At 37.4% G+C, this 27,928-nt stretch overlaps 1 protein-coding gene across 4 annotated transcripts in view; it reads right to left on the bottom strand.

Moving 5' to 3' along the window:
* The window catches only part of Dys (Dystrophin), a 932,899-nt gene that overhangs the window by 503,770 nt on the left and 401,201 nt on the right, over window positions 1-27,928 (bottom strand). For all 4 annotated transcript variants that reach the window (XM_090379791.1, XM_090379790.1, XM_090379788.1 and 1 more), the window contains exons 27-28: window positions 19,800-19,903; window positions 5,682-5,834 (exon numbers count right to left, since the gene is read on the bottom strand). In XM_090379791.1, coding sequence (XP_090235917.1) covers window positions 5,682-5,834; window positions 19,800-19,903 — 257 coding nt within the window. The remainder of the gene's footprint in view (window positions 1-5,681; window positions 5,835-19,799; window positions 19,904-27,928) is intronic.

Genomic DNA, 27,928 nt, shown 5'->3' on the forward strand with positions numbered 1-27,928 from the left:
TTTTTTTTTTCTGGCTGATGCTGCATAAGCTTGCTTTCTTGCATCATATGCCTCTGTTAATGCTAATATTCTGATGTGACTTTTCATTTTACATATTTCTCTTCTATATACATAGCAATTATTTTGGGTAAAATTGACTTTTTCATTTTTCAACAAAAGTTTTTGAAAAAAAATTATACTTTCTCTAAAAAAAATTGTATCAAACTCTAAGAAAATTATAGTTCAAAAACAATCAAATGCATGCACAATTAGGTGACCACTGGTTGAAACTAATTCAAATCACTGACACAAATGAAGAGCAAGTATATTTTATACAGTTTTTCCTACAATTGCACTTAAAAACTGACATTCAATTACACTTTGATTGAATCTAACTTCTTTTGAATCCCAGCTACTACACAAAAATAACCATAAGTTACAGAATATGTAATCATATTACTGAGTATGGTATATCAGAAAGAATATTCTGAGCTATCCTATATACCTCCTTCCTTTTTTTAATTAAACGAAGTATCAAAAGATATTTCCTTAACAGATAACAAAGCTATTGATGTGTGAATCAGGATCAACGTATATAAAAAAGGTGTCACTGCCTTAAACAATTAATAGGTTTCTCAGGAGGATTACAAGTACTTATTTTGTGAAGAGGTGCTCTGTTGTTGGAAATCACAACGAAATAACAACATTCTTGGATGAAGCTAAAACTGAGAAAGAACTAATTAGAAAGCTTTTGAGGAACTAGGCTCTCCCTCCAATACCTGTCTACCTGTCCCACATGTATGGAAATTAAGATATTGTACTTATAGTAGGGTGGTTAATCACTTTAAAAGTAGCCTCTTCAGATTCCCATCACATTTTATTCAGTTGTTTCTATGTCTTGAAATACTTTGCTAATGAAGATATTTTTAAGTTTAAGGAACAGAAAATGAGTAACAGAGAGTTGTATCTGTTGAGCATGGAGGCTGTGATTCCCACATTTACAATATACTATCACAGATATGACACTTGGGGACATAAATTCAAATTAAGAAAAGACAAATGTAGAATAGATGTGCAGAAATTTGCCTTGAGCCAGCGGGTGGTTAATTGCTGGAACAAACTTCCATCTGTCGTTGTGGAAGTTGATAGGTTGAATAAATTTAAGGAGGAACTGGACAGGCATTTGGAGGGAATGATGTGATTTTTTTTTTGGCTGATGCTGCATAAGCTCATACACATGCTTTCTTGCATCACATGCCACTACTACTACTACTACTACATCATTTCTATTTAAGTTCAGAAATAAATTCTGCTGATAGTCTGACCTGGTGGAGCATATCTGTAGAGGTGCACAACATCCGTGTAATAAAAAAATTTAAATAAAATCAGAAGCACTGTTTTTGCTGTTCACTTCCTAGTGTTTTTCTTTAGTTCAGGGCTAAGAAAAGATTACCATCAAACTGAATGCTGTTTAATTTCAGGGATCATAATTATGAACCCACCCATGTATTATCACCTGATGTGATAATTTAAGTTCTCACCAAGCTGTTAGCCAAACAAAGACTGGTTCAAAATGTTTTAATTTTTTCTCAGGTAGCAAGAAAATCTGCATTGTAATTCACATATCAAAGTGTATCTTTATAATTTAATTTTTATACCTAGAAAACAGAAATGAAAAAAAATCCATCTGAAATGAGAAAAAATATATAATAAAAAATTCTGAATAAGTAAAGGGTATCTAAAATTTATTAGAATGAAAACTTAGACAATGGATTTAAAATGGGACAACTGCAAAATTAAGCCAATTCTACAAAATACTATATATACAATTATTATTATTATTATTATTATTATAAAACCTTTACTGTTGGTCGAGGAACTCTTACTATCCTACAAGTGCTCAGGATTGCAGCTTTCTGGAGTTCCATGTAAGTGTTCTCTGGGAAGCCTATTGTTGCTAGGTTCTTACTGAGGCTCTTCAGCACCATGCCAGTGATTGGCACGATTGGAATGGTCGTTGCCTGTTCCATATGCAACACATCTTTAACTTCCTGTCTTGGGTCTGAGCATTTACTAACCTTATCCTCATATTTTTTCTGGAGGTTACTGGTGTTGGGCACCACTATGTCAATCGGGTAGGTAGCCATTTCCTTCTTGTCAACGAGGGTTCTGTCTGGTCTGTTGTGCAGGATCATTGTGTCTGTTATGGCACAGTCCCAGTATAATTTGAATAGAGGTCTCTAGTACAGCCTGAGGCTAAAACTTTAATACAGTAAACTTTCTTTGATCAGTTGGTATTTTTGCTAGCTTCTGATGTAATACCCTAGTCATGTCTGGGAGTGTAATCCATTTGGGTGATCACCTTGCATCCTTATGTGATGTGCTGGATTGTTTCTTTGGCCAGGTGACATCATCAACATGTGTCACCTACTAATCAAGGGCCTTTGCCGATGTATTTCTTCTAGTTCCTAGTGTTGAATATCTGGTCTTGGATAGCAAGCACGAATCCTTGGTATCAGAAAGAGCCTTTCATTCAAGAACTAAGCATTGGAAACCATATTTTCTATGTAGCCTTGATGGAGGTTATTGCAGTGTCTGCCATGGAGTGTCTTCTTCACCCATCAGTCTATTTTTGTTTCTTCAGTCTGTGTCAGTGTGGTCTCCTTGTTGAGGTTGAGTGCCATTTATCTATCTTTCTTATGACTTGGTAGGTTGATGTTGTGTTTTCCTGTAAGTAATCACACAGGTTCTTAATCACCTTCTCTTGTTCAATGAGGTCAGTCAATCCCCTCCCTCCTTTACAGGCTATGGTCAGTCTGTCGATGGTTGACTTCAGGTGGTGTTGGCAGCTCTCTGCCATCATTATCCTTTACGACTATGACCATGTTCCCACCATTCAGGTTTGATTTTAGCAGGCTTCTAAGTCTCTGATGGTATCTCTCAGTCAGGTGGGCCTTGATCTCCTTGTATTCTAACTGGGCCTGCATCATCCCCACATATTTGATGTCCCTCCCTCAGTCATGGCTTCAATTTCTTTACTGGTCTTCAGCAGGTAGTTTCATCCTTGATGAAATCCATGGAGCTTGCATTTACCCAGGCCAAATTGCATCCTGATGTCAGTGCTGAACTTGAACTCTTGTGATCTGGAGTAGCTGTTGGAATTGATGCTCAGTTGCAGCATAGGGTTTGATGTCATCCAAGTACATCGGGTGAGAGATGGTGTAAAGGTTATTACTCGCTTATATTAGAGTATACCGATAATTGTTGTTAAGTGTTAGACAGAACCATAGTAAACTCAGGTCATTTCCCTGGAAGATTCCTCTTCTGATGGGTGTCAGTCTGGTTATAATGTTCTTGATCTTGAAGATGGTCCTCCATTTTGTGGCATAGTGTGTCAGGGTTGGGCTGACTTTGTAAATCTTCAGCATCTCTATCAGCCAGCTATGAGCCACAGAGCCAAAGGGGTTGCAGTAGTTGATGTAGGAGATGTACACGTTGTAGTACTCCTTGTAGACTTGCTCCATAACTGCAGTGTCAATGGTCAATTGCTCCTTGCATCCTCTGCTCACATTCCTTCTGCTGCTCTGCCATGATGTTCCGGCTCTCCAAACAGTCCAATACCTTCTTAGTTATGCAGATAGTAGTAGTAGTGGCATGTGATGCTGCAAGAAAGCAAATGTATGAGCTTATGCAGCATCGGCCAAAAAAAAAAAACACACCATTCCCTCCAAATGCCTCCAACGATGTACAAGATGATCAGGATCTTGTACATCGTTAGAAGGCAGGCGATTGGTTTGCACTTTGCTGGGTTTGTGGTAAACAGGTAGGTGATTCCTTGAGTCAGACTATGGGATTGTGTCAGGGTGCATTATTATCTGGGTGAACTTGCTCTGCTATGTGCTGTGCGTGTGCAGCTGAATTTCTAGTACCAGTGGATGTTATCAATTCCTGGGGTTCACCAGTTGTGGGGCTTTCTGACTGACTGTTGTACTTCTTCCTCCAGAATCTCCCATTCTGTCATCTCTTGTACATTCTTGACTTTCTTCCTTTCTAGATCTATCCAGGCGGCAGATTCATTATAGTTAAATTCACTGTTCCACAGGTTATCCCAGAGCTCCTTGAGTGCCTTCTGGTTGGGGGGGGGGGAGTCTGTTGCCTTCCTTCTCCTCTTGTCCAATTTTCCTGTAGAGGGCTCTTTGGTTTCATCAAGTATGTTGTTGCCTGTTTTCCTCTGGGTACTCTCCCTGTAACAGTGAAGTCTCTTGCTGAGTGCCAAAAGTTTCTGCTTGAGGAGATCAAGGTTTACTTCAATTCTCTGATTATAGGTCTCATGTTTGCTGTGGATATTGTCTTTCTTGAGGATGGCCTTCACTTTTCTGATCAGCTCTTACTTCTGTTACCTCATTGGTAGTGGGTCAGTTGGCATATTTTCGCTCTTATTTCTTCAATCTTCTGTTGTAGCCTTCTTTCCCAGGCTGGTGGTTTCTTGTTTTTGCATTTTGTGTTATGTTGTTCCCTGGTTCCCCCTCCATCCATCCTGGTGACTGCTACAGCAGCACAGAAAATGACTGTGCAGATGGTGTCTAGTGTTTTTAACTGTTGTTCAAGTAATCTGGTATTATTCACTTATTGAGGTGGTCTGTGACTTGCACACAGGATTCGGTTAGGTCTCTGCTTCAGTATGGTGTGGGTCCTTGTGGGTTCCACTCCCTCGAATTCTGCTAGGGCTTTCTTTCACTCTTCTTCTATTCTGGATATCGCGATCTCGTATGTTGCCACTTCAGCTTCAGTAGTTCTTGTACTTGCTGTTCCTCCTCCAGTTCTGGTTCCATTGTGTCCATATTCGTTGTTCTTTATAGTTGGTCGCTCACCTCTTGATTGATTTTTTTCTAAGATTGCAGGAGCTATCAGGTTCTTAACGATGGTCTGCAATTTGCTGTTCAGCAATCTGAACAGATAGGAATCGTTGCAACCACTTTGTGTGTAGTTTTCAGCCTGTACATTGTCATATCTATCTCTAATTTTGTTACTTCGTATTATGCTGCATGATGAACATATACATTTTGATACTCCACTTCATCCCTTGGCTTTTCTTCCCTCCTGAGTGGTCACTATTGCAGTTGCACAGGAAGCACTTCCAGTTGAATGGGTGGGCTGGATGGGCTTACCCTTCAGTTGTAGTAGCTATATGGGAGACAGCGTCACTTGCTCCACTGTCATCTGTGGGAGACAGTCTTCTAGATTTTGAACCAACTCATTGGCCTAAGGCTTGAACACGAGTGAATTTAACCTGCACGACACTCGATGTAGTATATTCAATATTTCTACTTCTCATCTTCATCCAGCTATGAGATGGATCTGTTTTAGTTTTTGCATCCAGTGGTGGGTGGTAGTTATGATAGTGACAACAGATGATGCCACTCTCTGCCTCAGCCATCTTTTCTACCCTGGGGGAGGTAGGTCCAATGAAGCAACTGCCACAATTTTTTTCTCATTCATTCTCCCCCAGAAGTGAGATTTGGACCTAATTCTATGATATTGGTGGTCCAGCATCATAACCACTGAGCTAATCATGCCCATTTATTATTATTATTATTTAGATCTTAAAACTATTAAATATTGGAGACAAATTTCACAACTGGTTTACGTAACATGATTATCGTAATCAAGAAATTAAAAAAGGAAGGGTGGGAAGTACACACTTGTCTAGACAGTTCATTCCACTTTTTGGTTACATTTTCTACATCCTTTTGTACAATAGGCACAAGTATCTTCTGGTCGATTAATGACTTTCCCAAACTTTGAATTTTTGGAAGACGTTCTGAGGGATGATGACGCAAATAATTTTCTAAGTCCTAGAATAACAAACAGAAACTATATATGAGCACAATATAAAAATTTAACTAATTTTCTTTAAATATTATATTCTGAGCTTAAATTAAAGATAAGTACTTTGTTCCAAGGAACAGTCAATTGTTGCTTGTAACAACTGACTGTTGTTGCTTGTAAATATGAGTACACCTATACTAATTTCTGATAGTTAAAAGGAAAAAATTTTATAGCAGAAAATATTTTTTTATTTGATAAAAAGAGGTAATACACGAACAATTCCTTCTGTGGGGGGGATGAGGGTTTTTTCAGTGATAAAAAGGATTAAAAACTTATTTTAAAATAACATGGTAGGAAGGAATTAATGTACAACAGATGCCCAAAAAACCCACAACCACCTCCTACAGTCAGCCATAGGCAAGCCACCAACCTTGGAACACACCAGCCAACCCAACATACAACTGCAGACTGAAGAGAATAGCAGACACCATCCTCCAACCAGAGACACTTAGGACAATAGATATTCATTTAAATCATCTTTATTTAAAAGATAATAATAAAGTAGTGGTCTCTATATATCATCTTAGTGAGTTTTTATTTAAGTAAATGTAGTAAAAAAGTTTTGGATATCCACTGTACATTACCTCCTTCCTATTACGTAAATTTAAATTATTTAATGTTTTTAAATCTCTTTATCACTGGAGAAGTCCTCCAGAGACTGGATGAAAATATCTCTAGTTCTATTCATTCTGTACCTATTTCTGTATCACCTCTTTTAGTAAAACCAAAAGTTAATGTCTTATATAGCAAAGCATATAATGTCTTATATGCTTTGCTATATAAGATTTGCTATATTTTATTTATAGCAAAGCATTTTCTACTATCATAATTTTGCTCCTGTTATGAAAATACCCATTCTAGAAAACATTAAAAATTATAACTTCATTTCACTCATTTATTCTTCATTAATTTCATTTTAAAAAACTATTTAAAAATTCTGCCGCCACCACCACCACCAGAACAGCAAAAATAAAACCATCAGCTAAAAAACTAATCTTCTTTGAAAGATCAAAAAAAAAAAAAAACAAATACATAAAATATTTTCTAATTACACTGACACAACATAAAACCACAAATAGTGAAATTCTCTAGCTTCATAGAAAAATAAAAGCAATTTCTTGGTTTTATGAAAAATCATTAGAAAATATAAAAAATCAATCATTAAAAAAAAAATTTATCACAAATGAAGTTGATACAACCTAGTATACTGGCAGATAAGATTTAAAATGCTGCCTTGTGAAGATATAATTTCATAAGAACATCGACATTCACACATGAGGAGTTATTCAGCGAGGGGAATGCCAGAGGTGTATTCAACTCTGGGAGTAAGCTAGAGAATCTTGTAATAACTGAGAGTAAAGTGGAGGAGAAATTGTTGAAGATAAACACAAGAAAGGCACCTGGGGTGGATGGAATCTATCCAGTTATATTAAAGGAGGCAGCAATGGAAGTAAGCAAACCCTTAGCCATAATTATGAGAGCTTCCTTGGACTCAGGGGAGGTACCCATGGACTGGAGATGTGCAAATGTGACCCCAATTCACAAAGGAGGATCAAAGGCTGACACAAGTAATTATAGACCTATGAGTTTAATTTCTGTTCCCGGAAAATTAATGGAGGCACTGGTTAAAGAAGCACTGCAGGATTATCTAGACAAGACTTCAGTTATAGCTCAGACACAGCATGGTTTTGTTAAGGGGAAGTCTTGCCTGACCAATTTGATTGGATACTATGATGCGGTCACAAAAGAACTGGATGCAGGGAATAACTTTGATATTATATACTTGGATCTTAGAAAGGCTTTTGATACTGTTGCACATGGAAGACTGCTGCATAAATTGGAGCAGTGTGGCATTGGAGGCAAATTGCTGCTATGGATAAAGGGGTGGTTGAGGGGGAGAAGACAGAGAGTGGTAATCAATGGACACTGCTCATCGTGGACCAATGTTATTAGTGGAGTCCCTCAGGGTCCTTTATTGTTTTCTGTATTTATAAATGATATTGATGATGGTATATCAAGCTTAATGTCCAAGTTTGCAGACGATACGAAGATTGGCAGGGTTGTCAAGGCCAGTACTGACACTATGCTGCTGCAACAGGATCTGGAAAGGTTGAGCAGATGGGCTGAGAGATGGCAAATGAAGTTTAACATTGACAAATGTAAAGTACTACATATGGGAAACAGCAACCCCAGAGCAACGTATCAACTCTGTGGTACTACACTGACAGTGGTAGAGAATGAAAGGGACCTGGGGGTGGTTGTGCAGGCAGATATGAAGTTCTCTGAGCAGTGCAGACGGGCTGCAAGAGTAGCTCATGGTGTATTGGCAATGATATATAGGAATTTTTCTAGCAGGGATAAGGAGGTGATTATTCCCTTGTATAAGGCAATGGTCAGGCCACACCTAGAGTACTGTAAACAGACCTAGAGACCTCATTTCAAGAAGGATGTAGAGCTGCTGGAACGAGTACAGAGAAGGGCAACAAGATTAGTGAATGGAAAAAAGGGGTGCTCTTACGAAGAAAGGCTTAAGTTTTGCGAATTACAGTGTCTGGAGACTTGGCAGCAGCGAGGTGATCTGATAGAGGTGTACAAAGCCTTGAATGGTTCGAGCACGCTCAATGCTGATGGGATTCTTCCTCTTGTTCAGAATAATCACCTGAGAGGACATAAATTCAAATTGAGGAAAGACAGATGTAGGATAGATGTGCGGAAATTTGCCTTTAGCCAGCGGGTGGTTGGTAGGTGGAACAGACTTCCATCCCTTGTCGTGGAAGTTGATAGCCTAAATAAGTTTAAGGCTCGGCTGGACAGGTATTTCGAACGAACAGAGGGGTGAAGTGGTTATTTTTTATTTATTTATTTTACTTTAATTTTTTTGGCTGATGGATAAGCTTGCTTTCTTGCATCAAATGCCTCTGCTAATGCTAATGCTAAAAGAAGTAGTCCAGTGTTTGAAAAATAATTTGAGAATGCATGCCATGAATGTTAAGAATTAGTACTATGACTACACATTTCATATACTTCTGCAATACATATTCAAAGTAGTCATTTTACTTTATTTAGATGTATGGCAGATTTTGTGTTAAACTTGTCTGTGATATTTGTGATCCAAGTGGATCAGAGAATGTGATGGAAGAAGCAAAAATGAGAGTAGGAGTGTGTTGTAAGCATAATGATTCTGATGAGTACAATGAACAACTGTACAGAGAAATAGAGTGGGCCAGTATATCAGATTGTCTTATAATGGGGGATTTTAACTTCCCAGATATTGACTGGAACATGTGGATTGGTCATTCGCACACTAGCAAGACTTTTGTGGATTTATTGGATGATTGTTTTCTCAGCAGCATGTTCAAAAGTCAACCAGAGGAAATAATACTTGTGATCCTTCATGCATTAAGAATCTGCAGATAAAGGAACCACTAGGTAGCAGTGATCACAGTGTGCTGATGTGAGATTTACTCAAAGATGTAACTACCATCAGGGGTAAAGGGAAGGGTTTTTGTTTTCGGAAAGGTGACTACAGTGGTCTCGGGGATTTTTTAAATTTTATACAGTGGGACCAACTGATCATGTTACCAACAGCAAATTCTAAATGGGAAGCATTCAAATAATTAATCTTGGAAGCTACTAGGCTTTTCATACCAACTAAGATATACTGTTCAAGATTTAGGCTTGAATGGATGTCAGATGAACTAACAAGAGTTGTGACAGAGAAGAAAATTGCATGGGAAGCATATAAATTATTAGGTGACAATTAAAAGTGTCTGCAATTCTGCACAGACAAGATAGGGAGCCTATGGTAGATATAAGCTGGTCTGAAATCAAGTCATAATGGAGGTTAGGCAAGCGAAGGCAAATTACGAAAAATCTTTGGCAGAAGATGAAAAGAAAGACAGCAAAGAGTTCTATACTTATGTAAACTCTAGAAGGAAGGAGATAAATCAGTTTGTTCCACTTCGTACCGATGGCTCGACTGTTGATGATTCTGCTCAGGTAGCTGACAAACTCAATGAGTATTTTGCATCTACATTCACACATGAGGAGTTATTCAGGGAGGATAATGCCAGAAGTTTATCGAACTCTGGCAGGAAGCTAAATGATTTTGTAATAACTGAGAGCAAGCGAAGATGAAATTTTTGAAGTTAAACAGAAGAAAGACACCTGGGGTGGATGGGATATATCCAGTTATATTAAAGGAGGCAACAAAGGAAGTAAGCAAACCCTTAGCCATGATTATGAGAGCTTCCTTGGACTCAGGGGAGGTCCCCATGGACTGGAGATGAGCAAATGTCACCCCCAAATAACAAAGTGGGATTAAAGGGTGACATGACTAATTACACACCTGTTAATTTAAATTATGTTCCTGTGAAATTAATGGAGGCACTGGTTAAAGAAGAAATGCAGGATCATTTATACAAGACTGTAGTTATAGTTCAGACACAGCATGGGTTTGTTAAGGAGCAGTCTTGTCTGACCAATTTGATTGGATACTATGATGTTGTAACAAAGGAACTGGATGCAAAAGATAATTTTGATATCATATACTTGGATTTTAGGAAAGCTTTTGTTACTGTTGCACATGGAAGACTACTGTACAAATTGAAGCTGTATGGCAACAAGCTCTTATAACAATGTTACCGCATCCGGGGTAGCCGATGCGCCAGCACTGGGGACCCAGGGTGCTGCTGTGAAGTGGATCACTGGCCACAGCAATAAGCTTACTACGCCGAAAAGGACAATTAACATTGGCGAATGGAATGTTCGAACGGGGCACCACGTTGGACAAAAGGAAATCATTGCCCAAGAACTACTTAGGTGCAAGATATCAATCGCGGCATTATCCGAATTAAGGCTCACCGGGTCTGGAACGATGATCATCCAACCACCAGCACCTAACGAAGCGGTTATGCTATTCTACTCTGGTGGTGAGAAACGAGAAGCAGGAGTGGGCTTTATGGTCGATGCTCAGGCCACTAGTAGTGTGATAGCTTTCCAACCAATATCGGACCGCCTGGCAGTCCTTACTGTCAAGGGCACCATCAAGACCCATATTATCTCCGCCTATGCGCCAACTGAGACTAGCCTGGACCTGACCAAGAATGACTTCTACAACCAGCTCCAACATACGCTGGATTCAATTCCACAGACAGAAGTGATCATCCTCGCAGGGGACTTTAATGCCCACATTGGCGTGGACAGATCTGGTTGGGAAACAACAATGGGCAAGTTTGGCCATGGGAAGATCAATGACAACGGACTACGTTTGTTGTCCTTTGCCGCATCTAACAACCTGATTATTGGAAACAGCCATTTCCAGCACCCTCAAAAACATCAACTTACATGGCGAAATCCATCTGGCAAGGACTCAGCAATCCTGGACTACATTTTGATCAATGCCAAATTTCGCTCATCACTCATGGACGTTCGTGCCATGAGGAGACCTGATTGCAGATCTGATCACTACCTCATCCGGGCTAAGGTGCAGCTCAAATTACGGCATGCAAAAAGATCATCTCCGTCAGCCAAGCTGGACTGGAGGCAGCTAATGAATGCTGCCAACAAACAGGCATATCAGATCGCCCTATCCAACCGCTTCGAGATGCTGGCCGTGCCCGAGGATATAAATGAAGAAGAAAAGCAGATCTCTGATGCCATCCTGGAATGTGCCAAGCCCCTATGTCCACCTGCCCGACGTCGAAAGCAAAAAGGGAAATCAGATGAGTGCCTTGACCTCGTGGACAAACGGAAACAGGCAAAGTTGGTCGACTTTGAACGGTACCAGTAGCTAAACCGAGAAGTCCGACAAAGAATGACAGCAGAAAGAGAAGCATACTGGAACCAAGTGGCAGACGATCTTGAAGTGGCGGCATCCAAGAACGAGTACCGCACTCTCTACCACACCCTCAGATGTCTGAGTGGAAAGACCAAATTGACTAGTGACAACATCAAGAATGCTGATGGGACCTTCGTGCGATCACCATCCGAACGCCTGCAACGGTGGAGTGAATTCTTCAAAGCTTTGTATAATCACGACCCACCTCAGGGACCGCCAGCAACAGCACTCTCGATCGACCCCCCTGAGGTCTCCATGGTTGATGTTGAGCCTACAGTAGAAGAAGTGAAAGCAGCCATACAATCCCTGAAGAATGGCAGGGCACCAGGAGTGGACCAAGTCACCACAGAAGCGATCAAAGCCGGGGGAGATGTACTGCTTCGCCGCCTACACTTGCTCCTCAAAACCATCTGGTGCACTGAACAAATTCCGCTAACATGGAGGAAAGCCATTATCGTACCGATCCACAAGAAAGGTGATAACCGGGACTGCAAGAACTACCGTGGCATCAGCCTCCTTTCCATCATCGGAAAAGTCTTTATGAAGATCATCCAGTCAAGACTGCAAAAACATCGCAAGCAAACCAGTCGAGAAGAACAGGCAGGATGTAGACCCGGGCGAGGATGCTGTGATCAAATCTTTGCCATTCGTCAGCTGATGGAGGAGAGGATCCGGTGTGGACAGCGAACCGTCATTGTTTTCATTGACTTTAAGTCTGCTTTCGACTGTGTCCACCGGCCTGCCTTATGGAAACTACTAGAGGTTGAACATGTACCTCGAAAAGTCATCACACTCCTCCAAACTGCATACAACAGTTTAACCAGCCAGGTGCGCATCCAGAACGATTTATCTGAGGAATTTACCATCCAAACTGGAGTCCGCCAAGGGGATGTAGCCTCCCCGTTGCTTTTCAACATCGTGGTCGACGCCATTATGAGGCAAGCATTCAGAAACAGACAGGGCATACAATATGACAAGGATCACTATGTGACTGACCTGATGTTTGCTGATGATAGTGCTATCCTTGCCGGTAACGACGCTGAAGCCACGGACATCCTCTACGACATTGCCCGGCCATACGGTTTGAAGATCAATGCTGGTAAGACAAAGGCCCTGACAACAGATGGGTCGCAAGCCACCATCTATCTCGAAGGCGTCCAGATCGAGCAAGTGCAGGACTTTAAATACCTTGGGTCGCTGGTCCAGGAGAAGAAAGTTGCAATCACCATGGAAATCCACAGCAGAATTGGACAGGCGGCCACTGCGTTCGCCTCGCTCAAATGGTGTCTGTGGAAGAGGACCAACATTTCCACAAAGACTAAAATCCGACTCTTCCGGACTTTGATCCTGCCCATTCTTCTTTACGGATCGGAAACATGGATTTGTCTCAAGTTAGATTTGAACAAACCTGAGGTATTCCAAATGCGATGCCTGCGGCAGATCTTGGGCATCTCTCTTCGCGACCGCATCACTAATGATACCATCCACGCCAGATGCCAACAGCAACCAACCATTGCCGACCAAATCCAGAAGCGAAGGCTTAGATGGTTTGGCCACGTATGTAGAATGGGCACGAACAGAATACCATCCACACTCCTTTGGAGACAACGACCCACCCAATGGAGCATCCAACGGACCGCGCCTAGGAAAATGTGGGCCAAGCAAGTGGAAAATGACTTGAAGTGCCGACGTCTCGACCTTAACCAGGGCAGGACTGATGCCATGGATCGTAAGGTATGGAAGAACATCACAGAGCAAGTCCAAAACCCTGCGGCACCTACAGCAGCATACTGGTTGCGTGGCCAACCGCCTCCCCCAGCTGCCAGCTAAGGACCAAAGAAGAAGAAGAAGGGGCAAATTGGTGTAATGGATAAAGGGATGGTTGTGTGGGAGAAGACAGTGGTAATCAATAGACACTGCTTTTCATGGACTAATGTTATTAGTGGAGTCCTCCAGGGTTCAGTGTTGCGCCCATTGTTGTTTTCTGTACTTATTAATGATATTGACAAAGCTATGCCAAGCTTATTGCTCAAGTTTGCAGATGATACGAAGGTTGGCAAGGTTTTTAATGACACTAATGACAGTATGCTACTGCAACAGGATCTAGATAAGTTGAGCAGATGGTTTGAGAGGTGGCAACAGAAGTTTAACATTGACAAATGTAAATTACTTCATATGGGTAGCAGTAACCCCAGAATAATGTATGAACTATGTGGTACTACACTCATGATGTCAGCAATTTTTCTAGAAGGGATTAAGAAGTGATTATCCCTTTGTATAAGGCAATGGTCAGGCCACACCTTGAGTACTGTATACAGGTCTGGAGACCTCATTTTAGGAAGGATGTAGACTTGCTGGAATGAGTACAGAGAAGGGCAACCAGATTGGTGAATGGAACAAAGAGTTGCTCTTATGAAGAAAGGCTTAAGTTCTGCAAATTGCAGTGTCTGGACACTAGGTACCTGCGGGGGAGGGGGAGATCTTGTTTAGGTGTACAAGGCCTTGAATGGTTTCAGCAAGCTGAATGCTGATGGGATTCTTTCTGTTGTCCAGATTAATCGCCTGAGGAGACAAATCCAAATTGAGGAGAGACCGTTGTAGAATAGATGTGCGGAAATTTGCCTTTAGCCAGTGGGTCGTTGATTGCTGGAACTTCCATCTGTCATTGTGGAAGTTGATAGCTTAAATAAATTCAAGGCAGAACTAGACAAACATTTGGAGTGAATGGATGGGTGAAATGGGAATGGGTTTTTTTTGGCTGATGCTGTATAAGCTTTCTTTCTTGCAACATATGCCTCTACTAATGCTAATGCTAATTTGGTTATAAAAGTCAAAAACAAGGCACCAAGCTTAACATTTGGTGGTTAGTTATTTAAGCAGTGAATTCCCTTCTAGTGATATGCTTTTTTTTTTTTTTTTATATCACTCATTTATAACAATTCATTCAATTTTTCTGTGAAAATAATCAAGGAATAGTGGGGATGGGGGAAATACACCCACATCTGTATTTGACTGCATATACACATGGTAATAAAAATACATGAAGCTGCTGGGCTTTAAAAGTTAAAAACTAAAGTATTAAAAGCCCATTACCATTGGGCTTTTAATAATTTAATTTAAAATGTTTGCTAGTTATATGCACACACGGATCAATAATTTAATTCTTTAATTAAAACTTAACTATTTGAATTCTGTTTAATAGATAAACTTGATTCTTCATTGATACTTCAAATGATATATGATTTATCTTTGTAGCTGCAAAACTTGAGGCCAATATCACAAACAGTCATGTATTCATGAATGGTTTTAATACAGTATAAAAGATTATTCATACAAAGATCTTATTTGAAATGTGTAATGGCAGTACACTAAGTATGAAAAATGAGTAACGTCTAAATATTCAAAATTTTGTTTAAATTTAAAAAACATTTCTACACATAGCAATTAGTTTACTAGTACATTATAAATCATAAATACCTGTAAAACTGAATGAATACCTGTAAAATTGAAGCCAATCAATTCTTCAATTCTGATGGGGTACTTCTAAAATTGAAGAAAAGCAATTTTTCCGTGGTCAGAAATTGCAACTGTGGTCTTTAACATACCGAGGGACTAATATTTTTTCATGTAAAAGGGTTTTTTTCCCTATAGCAAGTAATGTCTTACTAAAATTATATCTCAACATTTGTGACAATTAATTACATAATTCATTACACTCGATACCTTTCTAGCATAAATTTGCACGATCACTTTTAAACATGGTTCAATATAGAAAATTCCAATTAAAATGCATGCTCAGCTGCTGATTAAATTTTACAAACTTAATTGCCATGACTACCCACAGTAATTATCATCACAAAACAAACAAACAAATGAAGATACCATTATAAACGTTCCAAAATTTCTTTAACAATTTTGACTCCTAAAATTACAGATATGATCATGTAATCCCTTCATAGTATAATCCACAGGATGACCTCTAGATGGAAAAAGATGTAGTTTTCATTTTGAGATACTTCACCAGGCAAAAAAAAAAATAATAATAATAATAAAAACATCATGCATTTTTCACTTGAGAACACAAAATTTTAATTTTTTGTCCTATTGTTTAGGATGATTTAAAGTTAGTATTGGCAAAATGATGTAAGGAAGCAAAATTAATACAGCATTTCATTTGCCAATTTCTTCTAATAATTAGTCAAATCCTTCTTTAAATTTATCAATCTATTCACTTCCATAATAAGAAAAATTTTATTCCAACGATCATTTACTCTCTGCCTGAATATGAATTCTTACACATCTACTCTGCAACCGTCCTTTTTCAATTTAAAAATATATCCCCTTGTATGTGTATCATGAGAGAAAGAGTAAATATGCCATCAGCATTTAGTTTAGTTGGCCCTTTTAAATTCTTATACATTTCACAATCAGATCGCCAAACAGACACTGTGCACACACACATGCATGCACACAATGTTAGATTATGCAAAAAACAATTAGCTATAAAAACAAACCCAGCAGTGGCAGCATCCCAAAGTGCAGCAAAAATGGTCACAGTAATTATCATCTCAATAGGTGCCTAACTTTCTTTTTAATTTCTGGAAAATGTTCCCCCTCCCCTTTAATTCTGCTTAAGCAATGCCAATATTTCATTTCTTAGTGGATTACAGTATTTACTTCAAGTACTTTTTTAAAAAGCTAAGATAATTTTAATAAGAAAAATTTAAGATAAAAATTTAAGAAATGCATAGCATTTTTTTAAGATTTTTTTAAAAATCTTAACATATGCTGCATGTTTTTACATCTTTTATTTTCAAAATAAAAAAAATTGATTCTGTGGAAAATTTCAAATAATGTTTCGCAATAAAATTGAAGTATCTAATTTATATTCCATTCCATTTTTTAGTTTAAAAGATTTTTTAAGTACACAAAATTTTAAACATGTACATGTGCATATATTTCTGCTTATTATGGTATACAGTATATTCTCATTAATTCAATATTGGATTATTCAAAATGTAATATATTTCAAAGTCACTACCATTCCCTGGCCAATAATATAGGGTTTCACGTGCATTTTATTATAGATTATTCAACATGCATCTACAAATGAAATTCCAAATCTGAATTGGGTCCTACACACTTGTGTAATTTAAAAAGACTGCTGAAACTAATAAAAGGAAAACATTGTTAAAACAAAACTGACATTTCCTAGAATACTACATATATAGCATCATTATACACTATAATGTACCTTTAAATTTTACATTTCTATTAACTTTGCAAAGAATTGCATGCAGAATTGCAGATAATTAACTGGAACTCACATTATGGTTGCACAGGTAATCCATTTTGTTTACACTGCTAAAAAAAATACTGATCACTAATGGTACAAAATGTGCGATTTTCCCAACTTCAAGCACTACATATACACACTCAATTTGAGATTGAGTGTTTTTTGGATTTCATATTGGAGGATTTAAAAATATTAACTATTCTTCTTAAGGAATTCAACAATGAGGATGTAAAATTGTTTTCAGTTTCTTCCTGTAAGAAAAATCGCTGTTTTGTTTTTGCAGCCAAAATGCAGCCCTATGTAAATTAAAACAAGGGCTGTATTGATCATTATGTGCATACCTTCTGAAAAGAAAATTTCCATATTTTGGGATACTATTCTGTTTATCATTTGTAAATCCATGCAAAAAAAAAAAAGGGTGATATTTCTGCCTTTTAGCACTATTGGTTATTTACTCAACTTCATAATTTAGCATGAACCATTCTTACAAATTACAGCTATGTATGATAGTCATAGAGCACTTGTGTGAATGGAAAGCTCGAAAAATATGTTTGGCTACATTTGCAAAAATTTTACCTTGGTTGTGTAGAATTAAATCTATTTCTAGTGCATTTAAATTAGGCCACTATATATGGAAGAGATTAACCATGGAAGCTGCTTTAGGAACTCAAAAAAAGATGAGATATGACATACTCCATGTTCAAACTGAATGCTTCATTTAATATCCTGAAAAATCTGTCTTTTTTTTTTATTTTATTTATTTTAGCATATAGTCATGCATAATATTTTCTTTTCATGTAGTTTCCATGGTTACCTTTTCTGTAAATAGTAATTTATTTATATGAGAGAGAGAGAGAGAGAGAGAGAGAGAGAGAGAGAGAGAGAGAGAGAGAGAGAGAGAGAGAGAGAGAGAGAGGATTTAATTCCACACAATCAAGGTAAAATTTTGCAACAGTAATCAAATATATATTTCGGTAATGAGGGGAAAAAAAATATGGTGGTGAAACTTCTTTTTTGTAGCATCAGCTTCCCTAATTGTCAAATGTATAATTATACTTAACGTTTATTTAAAGTACGCTTATATATATATATCAAAAATGACCAGTAATGCCTGTAAAAGTGAAACTCAGCAATCTTGAAATTTATTGAATTTCTTGATCACACAAGTATTAAATTAACTAAATTAAATACACTAGAAAATACACTAAAAAAAAATACACTAAATTAACACATTAACCATCTATTCATGAATACTGACCACAAAGAAACTAAACAGTTATTATTTTAAATGAAAATTAGGAAAATTCTGCACAATGTTAATAAGAGTATCATATTAAAAATTTGTCATGATTAATTAATTAATATTAGCTTGTTCTGATCTTGTACAGATACTCCAAATCCAGTTAAATCAAGGCTGGCACATTTATGTTCCTCAAACTTGGAATTAATCAGGCTATACTGTATAAGCATTATGGGGGGGGGGACAAAAAACCCATTATATATATGTATTCAATACTATTAGTTGTTTCCATTTTCAGGTTTATTTCAATTTTGGTGCCATTGAAAATTTCAAACTACTTATCTTACTTCCCAAATTGTAGCAGCCACCTTGAGAGAATATCAGGTTTCATTTTCCTGTCTTTACTATTTGTAAACAATAATAAATTGTTACGGTAAAAATGTAGATGTTTACTGAACAAGTAGGAGAAGAAACACAATAACCTGGAACTATAAACAAATGCAGCATTGGTACTTATCTGCTACCATGCCACTCATCAAGCAAAAATGTTTCAAGTCACCTCACAGGTCCTCACATGTAATTTCTCTATGAAAAACATTTTTAAAAAAAATCGCTACAGAAACTTGCAGTAAAAGTTTGGGAGGTAGAAAAAATTTCAGGTTTTTAAACATTTTAATCATAACCACTAGATAACTAAATACATTATAATAAGTTAATGTATGATGAACTCTAATCAATTTCAGAATACTAAAAACTGTAGAAATGGACATGATCCAGAGTACCCACTTTGCTTAATTAAGGCTGATTTACACAAGATGAGAAATTACACAATAATATACATTCTGATAATTTATTCCTTCTTGAATACTTTATATATATTCAAAAAGTACTATTATTCTTCATATATATTTTTTTTTGTTTAAGTTAAAGATTCCACAGTGAATTCTAATCTTCATTAGTGACTTTTTAAAATAAAAGGAGGCTTTTATTTAAAGAATAAGTTTTAGTTGGTTGGACTATTATTGTAGAAATGAAAGAATAGTTCAATAAACATCAGTTCCCTTTATAATAAAGACAATAAAAATAAAATGCACAACTTTGTCCAAATGTACCGGTATCATCGTCTCAAAAGAGTTAGCTATTTCAATGAAAACAGAACACCTCTTACTGAAAAATGAGGCCACATTTTTATTAGGCTTATGATGCAGAAATAACTAACTTAGAAATAAAATAGCTGCAGATTCAATTCCATCTTTGATCAAGGTGTCAATAACTTTTCAACAAAATGCTCAAGTTGAGAGTTAAACTGAACTATAAACAAATGCAGCACTGGTACTTGTCTGCTACCATGCCACTCATCAATCAAAAAACCAAATAGTTGCAAAGATGGTGCAAGTCACCTGACAGATCCTCACATATAATTTCTATATGAAAAACTTAAAAAAAAAAAAAAGTACTATTTTTTCTCAGTACTAGGATAACCTTTATCTTATAACAAAACAACCAGCACTGGTATACTAACACAAATTTACAAAAACTTAAAAATTTAAACTCACATCAAGATTTTCTGAAATTTCCTCTGCATCAGCTGCTGATTCAGGAGATCGTTTCAACTTTTTTTCCAGTCTATCCAGCCAATCATTTTCCATCATCACCAGATCTACAACAAAGCAAACATTATTACAATAAGCAAATGGAGCACCATAACTGCTCTAAATCTACTACACATGCAGAATTAGAGCAGCATTAAGACAGAGAGAAGAGCTACATCTACCTTTGCCCGAATTACGGAGATTTCCTGCCAGAGAAGCGGAGGAATCCCGTGTTGGATCTAACCAATAAATAAGAGTTAAAAAAAAATTTCACAAAGGAGAATATATAAAAGCAGAAAAACAGTTACAGCAACTCAAAATATAAAAGGCTCAAATACTATTTCACATGCATATTAAAATAAAAATATAAAGTATTCTTAAGGGAAAGATATCTGCAGTCATAAAATATTTTCATACACTCTAGATAAAGATTGGAGAGAGAAAAAAAAAGAGAGAAAAAGGAGAAACAATGCAAATGTTTTTATCAATTCCACTAAATAAAAGGAAAAGGATGAAATGAATGAAAAGTACTGATTAAGTACAGATTTTATCATCTAAAATATACTGTGTAAGGGCATTATTTGTTTTACATAGGAATCAAAACAGTATAAGAGAAAATGTTAACTTAGAAATCTGCAGTCTTAGAGAAATGTGAGGATATTTATTGAGCATTTCAGCAGTCAATCCAGGGTAGCAGGCCTTCTCCCTAGATTGCTTAGCCTAGAAGATTGGAAATAATGGCAGAATATTGCAAATAATAGATCTTCTTCCAGCCATATAGTTCCCTGAGGAGCTGTTGTGGCCACCAACAAATTCCTCCAACTGCATCGACCATGTGCTATACAAGCAGCATTGCAAAATGCCACGCCCAAAAGTTCACTGATCCCATCCTTCCACCTAGTTGTAGGTCTTCATTTAACAACAGTTTTTGGAGTTGTTTTTGTTATGGTCTCTGTGGCATCAGATAATGTGGTGGTATGCCATTGCCTACCACAAGGCCAATTTTGAAAGGGGCTGGCTTTAATCACAGAAAAAGTCATCGTGCATCCCACGAGATTCTCTTGAAGAGGAAAGGTGACTACAGCAGAGCCCCACTTAATGCAGAAGGCTGATTACAACTGGTTTTCACCTGGTTTCCAGAGGTAGTCTATGTACATAAACGGATATATATATATTATTCATTAGATTCGCACAAGTAATTATTATATCTTCAGTAAATGAATTTATTCATAAGGTGATGCTATTATCCTTCGATGTCTAATTAATGTATTTCAAATTTACACTCCTTTCATACAGCATTAACTGCTGCATAATCTTCTGTGTTCTTTGAATGTGCTAACCATTAAACTGTTATTTTAATCTTAGAGCCTAAATATTTACTACACAGATACAAAATATGGGTCTATGAATCCCCTATACTTCTTCTAATAGTCTTCTGACTTTATTTATACATCAGAAGACTTCAAAGTATGTAATATTCTCATATATCTGGGTTTTTTTTGCTTTTTTTTATTTCTTTCAAATTCAAGGAATATAGAGACAGAAATTATTAAAAGTTCAAACTTGTGAAAATAAAAATTTGCATATAAATGAGAAATAGACAGCTTATGAGAGTGCAGAGGTTTATACATACAAACAAATTCGTTAAATGAAGTGGTTGCTTTTATCCCTTCTGTCTTTAAGTAAAATGAGATCTTTAAAAAGGCATTTGCACACATGAAATATGTTAACTCAACTCAATCCACAGCTTATAGCAACTTCTCAATCAGAAGCATGAAAATACCTGAAGACTACAAAATGGATCTATCTATCCAAAGAAAAGCACAAAAAAATAAAATACAATAATAATAAACTCCTTAAAGTTATCACATTGCACTATCAAAGAAGTGGTTAGCATTTTGTAACAATTATTACTTTCAATTTTTAAATGATGATCTGAATTACCCCCATGTTATCGACTGAGTTTAACATGTTTGCTGCATTTTAAGCATTCAACAGTATCTAAATTTTGTAATGCTCATATGCATTACAGCACAACACCCAGTGTGCTGTAACACATGTAGGCAGTCATTAAGTGGTCAATATATACATGGTGTAAAAGTAAAGGTACATGAAATGAACTGCTCTGCTCTATTCTGTTGGCACACTGATTGAACTCTGGGCTATTTAGCATCAATGATTCATTTTTGTTTATAACTTGATACACGCCTTTGTTTTTTTTTTGCTTGTGTCAAGGTTAGTTTACGTACACAGAATAAACTTTCAATAAAAATTTTTCGTTTTAATCTGACTTACAGGTTAGCCCAAAAATAAATGTATGCTTTTAGAAACATAAATGCCACACCTTTATTTTCAACTATAATATATGAATTTTTGATATGAATATCAAAACATTCAGGGACATATGTATTGAAAGATGTCAGAGTTTATAGAGGAGCTGAATGTGGATCTGACCATCTTCTTGTTAAAACAACACTGAGGTGGAACTGGATTAATAAAATGTGTGTGGACAACCAACAATGCAGGGAATGAGAAATGCTACACGTGGATCAATTTAACATTGACCTACTCCAGGACGACAGCATTAGAAACAACTTCACCCAGAGACTGGATGCTGCAATTAACATAGAGATAAAAGGTAATACTGAAGAAAATTTTTTACATTCTGAATGTTTCACAGACCCTCTGAAACTAGTCTACAGACCTCAGTTTGGGAAACTCTGATCTATGGAAATTCAAGTCTAATATCAGCATCTGGGTGCGAGATTAGCCTGTGCAGACATTGCTCCTTAAAGCTCTTCAAACAGAGAAGTTTTTCCTGATTTATTTTCTGCTTTATTAGTTTAAATTGTCATATTAACTTATTTTCTAGAGTAGCTTTATATTCCTAGTTACGATACTTAGTTTAAAGTTTAACTTAGACAGAGATTTCGTAGATATTACTTAGTATCGGTAACGGTATCAAATCCACGTGTCACAAATTGAACGAGAGGTCTTTTAACCAAATTTAGTCGATTTATTAACCAATTGTTATATCAAATTATCTTCTATAAGTAGATTATAGACCTAGTCAGGATCCTTAGTTTATTCTAAATTGAGATAGCGAGATTTCGAAGCTAATCAATACTTACGAGTCCGTAGAAATACCGTTTGTGAATTCCCGCCATTTTTACACGATAGCATAAGCTTAGTGTAGTATACTGCATAATATAATATTGTCAATTAATCAGTAAATCTATTAATCTTGATAAACTTTATTGTCAATTAAATTGTATTTTTAACTCTATAAATATATATAACGACTTAATCGTAACAAATAATTAATACATAACTATAGTGGTACACGTGATACGGAAGTTGTATAAAGGGAACACTAGATACCGAAAAAAAAAAAAAAAAAATATATATATATATATATATATATATATATATAACATAACTGTTTTGGGATATAACTTAAGGATTTAATTTTTGTTTTAAATTTTATTGAATTAAATTGGAATCATGACTCTGACCAGAGCAGCAAAGCAAAAGGCTCAAGCTAATGGGAGTGCTGTGGTTCAGGGGAGAACTGAGGGGGGCAGTTGCCCTCTGAATCACAGTCTATTAAAATGCACTGTTTGCTTGATGTTTGCGGAGCAGTCGGGTACGGGACATGATACTGCCAAGGGGGATGTCTTTGTGTGTGCACGATGTAAGGAGTGCAAGGAAATCAGGCGACAACTCAGCGTTGTTATGGGCCTTTATGAGACCTTGAAGGACAGGGTGGATGCCCTCGAAGGAAATAAATTGAGGGGCACATCAAGCTCTCAGCTGCCCACATCAACGCCAGAGCTTGCACTTGGTCATCAGGCAACACAGAAGCAGCCCCCTAGGCAGAATGCGCTGGTCCCACAGGAACTAGTAGTTGTTGGTGACTCTATTGTCAGGGAAACAGGGAACATGCTTTGTAAAAAGGATAGGTGGAATAGGACCAGGGTATGTCTGCCAGGGGCAAAGGTTGATGACGTTGTAGAGCGGATATCATCTTTCAAGGGCACAAAAGGTGATATAGTTGTACACGTTGGCACTAATGATATTAAGAGTAGGAGACCGGCGGAATTACTTAGCAAGTACAGGTCACTGTTGAAAAAAAGCCGTGAATTAGGGTTGAACTTGAAAGTGTCTGCAATTCTGCCCACACACGATAGGAGGGAGTATATGATGAGAGCCTTGTCGATCAATTCGGCCCTGGAGGGATTGTGCAAGGCTCAAGGGGTAGAATTTTTTTCAGCCTGGACTGTACTTCTTAACAGGAGAGATTGCTTCTACAGGGATGGGATACACTTAAATAGAAAGGGTGCAAGAATTTTTGCTGATGCTGTCGAGGCAGTGTTAGGTGGGTCGGAAAACTGCTAGTTGGGGGGGATACAAGGACTAATAGATTAACAGTAGCCACTGGCAGAGGTGGAAGTGATTCTTGCACTGCTTCTATTCAAATGAGCAGAAGTCTGAAAAACAAGATGCAGGATAGTTCAGAGACTGCTGGTAGTCATTGTGCTACAAGTAAACACATGGGTTGTGTTAGGGTAGCTAAGAATAGAAACAGGTGCATGTATACCTGCGTGTACACCAATGCTAGGAGTTTGGTAAATAAATTTGATGAATTTGAGGTATTGCTCAAAACATCAAAGGCAGATATTGTTGGGATATCAGAGACGTGGTGTCACACAGATATAAGTAATGCGGAACTGGAATTTGGGGAATACAATGTATATAGAAAGGATAGACAGGACAGGAGGGGAGGAGGGGTTATGCTATTAATTAAGAAACACATAAAGTCAAAGGAAGTGAAGCCAGTTGACATCGATGGACAGGGCAGTGTCGAGTCAGTTTGGTGTGACATAAGCATAGGGAAATCAAAATTCAGAGTAGGAGTGTGCTATCGGCCTAATGACTCTGATGAGTATAATAATATATTGTACAGGGAAATAGAGTGGGCCAGTAAATCAGAGAGTCTTATAATGGGGGATTTTAATTTCCCAGATATTGACTGGAATTTGTGGGTTGGTCACTCGCACACTAGCAAGGCTTTTGTGGATTTATTGGATGATTGTTTTCTTCATCAGCATGTTCGTGAGGCAACAAGAGGGAGCAATACTCTTGATCTGATTATCAGTAGTGATTCTTCATGCATTAAGAACCTGCAGATAAATGAACCACTAGGTGGCAGTGATCACAGTGTGTTGAAGTGGGATTTACTCAAGGAGGTAACTACCATCAGAGGTAAAGGGAAGGGTTTTTGTTTTCGTAAAGGCGACTATGATGGTCTGAGACAGTATTTAAATTCTATACAGTGGGACCAACTGATGATGTTACCAACAGCAAACTCAAAATGGGAAGCATTCAAGGAACTAATCTTGGTGGCTACCAGGCTTTACATACCAACTAAGAAATATTGTTCAAGGTTTAGGCCTAAATGGTTGTCAGATGGACTAATGAGACATGTGGCAGAGAAGAAAAATGCATGGGATACATACAAATTAATGGGTGACATGGAAGCCTATGATAGATATAAGTTGGTCTGTAACCAAGTCACAAAGGAGATTAGGCAGGCAAAGGCAGACTACGAAAAATCCTTGGCAAAGGATGCAAAGAAAAACAGAAAGGAGTTCTTTACATACTTGAACTCGAGAAGGAAAGGGATGAATCAGATTGGTCCACTGGATATTGATGGTTCAACAGTTGAGGATCCTGCTCAGGTGGCTAACAATCTAAACGAGTATTTTGCATCTACATTCACGCATGAGGAGTTATTCAGGAAGGAGAATGATGTAGGTAAAGTAAACATTGGCAGTGAGCTGGATGATTTTGTAATAACTGAGAGAAAAGTGGAGGAGAGATTGTTGAGGATAAACATAAAAAAGGCACCTGGGGTGGATGGGATCTATCCAGTTATATTAAAGGAGGCAGCAAAGGAAGTATGCAAACCCCTAGCCATAATTATGAGAGCTTCTTTGGACTCAGGGGAGGTACCCATAGACTGGAGATGTGCAAATGTAACCCCAATTCACAAAGGAGGATCAAAGGCTGACACAAGTAATTATAGACCTGTTAGTTTAACTTCTGTTCCAGGTAAATTAATGGAGGCACTGGTTAAAGAAGCACTGCAGGATCATCTAGACAAGAATTCAGTTATAGCTCAGACGCAGCATGGTTTTGTTAAGGGCAGGTCTTGCCTGACCAATTTGATTGGATACTATGATGTAGTCACAAAAGAACTGGATGCAGGGAATAACTTTGATATTATATATTTGGATCTTAGAAAGGCTTTTGATACTGTTGCACATGGAAGACTGCTGCACAAATTGGAGCAGTGTGGCATTGGAGGCAAATTGCTGCTATGGATAAGGGGATGGTTGAGTGGCAGAAGACAGAGAGTGGTAATCAATGGACACTGCTCAACGTGGACTAATGTTATTAGTGGAGTTCCTCAAGGTTCAGTGTTGGGTCCATTGTTGTTTTCGGTGTTTATGAATGATATTGATGATGGGATATCAAGTTTAATGTCTAAGTTTGCAGATGATACAAAGGTTGGCAGGGTCGTTAAGGACACTATTGACGCTATGCTGCTGCAACAGGATCTGGAAAGGTTGAACAGATGGGCTGAGAGGTGGCAAATGAAGTTTAACATTGACAAATGTAAAGTACTACATATGGGTAACAGTAAACCCAGAGCAATGTATCAACTCTGCGGTACTACACTGACAGTGGTGGAGAATGAAAAGGACCTGGGGGTAATTGTGCAGGCAGATATGAAGTTCTCTGAGCAGTGCAGACGAGCTGCAAGAGTAGCTCATGGTGTCTTGTCAATGATATACAGGAATTTTTCTAGCAGGGATAAGGAGGTGATTATTCCCTTGTATAAGGCAATGGTTAGGCCACATCTTGAGTACTGTATACAGGTCTGGAGGCCTCATTTCAAGAAGGATGTAGAGCTGCTGGAACGGGTACAGAGAAGGGCAACAAGATTTGTAAATGGAACAAAGGGTTGCTCTTATGAAGAAAGGCTTAAGTTTTGCAAATTACAGAGTCTGGAGACTAGGCACCGGCGAGGTGATCTGATAGAGGTGTATAAGGCTTTGAATGGTTTGAGCATGCTCAATGCCAATGGGATTCTTCATCTTTCTCAGAATAATCACCTCAGAGGGCATAAATTCAAATTGAGGAAGGATGGATGTCGGATAGATGTGCGGAAATTTGCCTTTGGCCAGCGGGTGGTTGGTTGGTTGGTGGAACCGACTTCCATCACTTGTTGTTGAAGTTGATAGCCTAAACAAATTTAAAGCTCAACTGGACAGGTATTTCGAACGAACGGAGGGGTGAAATGGGAGAGGGGTTTTTTTTTTTTTTTTTTTGGCTGATGCTGAATAAGCTTGCTTTCTTGCATCATATGCCTCTACTAATGCTATAAGTGTAAATTCAGGATATTTGAGTTTCTCATTAAATGTTTCTCATGACAAACATTTCCATTATACATTTTAAAGTCATTTGTAATTTTCATTAAAATATAATGTTATATACTAATTTTACAAACTTAATACTAATAATAATGGTGTACTTGATTATTTATGCCAAGGAAAGGCCAATTAAATTTTGCCTTTGTAGATGAAATTTAATTGAGAATTTAAGAGAAATTTAATGGATATGAGAAGACGTTAATGTTTTGTAACATTAAAGTCTTCTCATTTCCCAATTAAAATTAAAATATTAAATATTAAAAAAATTATTTTTTTTAATATTTAATATTAAATATTAAATATTAAAATATTTAAAAAAAACACCTTAGGGTGGTCTATATAAATGCTCTTAAAACTGGAAATAATATTTTTAGCAGTTTTTTGTCAAAAAGAAATGGCTGTTAAAAGTGAACTGTGGTGTATTTCAGTATGGTGGAAGGAAGATAAACATATGATGCTTTTACTGCCATACTGATGAAAACACCTACAATATACAGTAAGAGTCTGTATACTGATGTAGACACCTATTGTTCATCGTGTAAAAATAAATTCACTTAAGTGGCCACTTTGCTTATACACAGCAATGCCTCATTT

This window comes from Mastigoproctus giganteus, chromosome 8 (assembly GCF_048544385.1).
Source record: "Mastigoproctus giganteus isolate SK-2022 chromosome 8, ASM4854438v1, whole genome shotgun sequence".
Lineage (NCBI taxonomy): Eukaryota > Metazoa > Arthropoda > Arachnida > Uropygi > Thelyphonidae > Mastigoproctus > Mastigoproctus giganteus.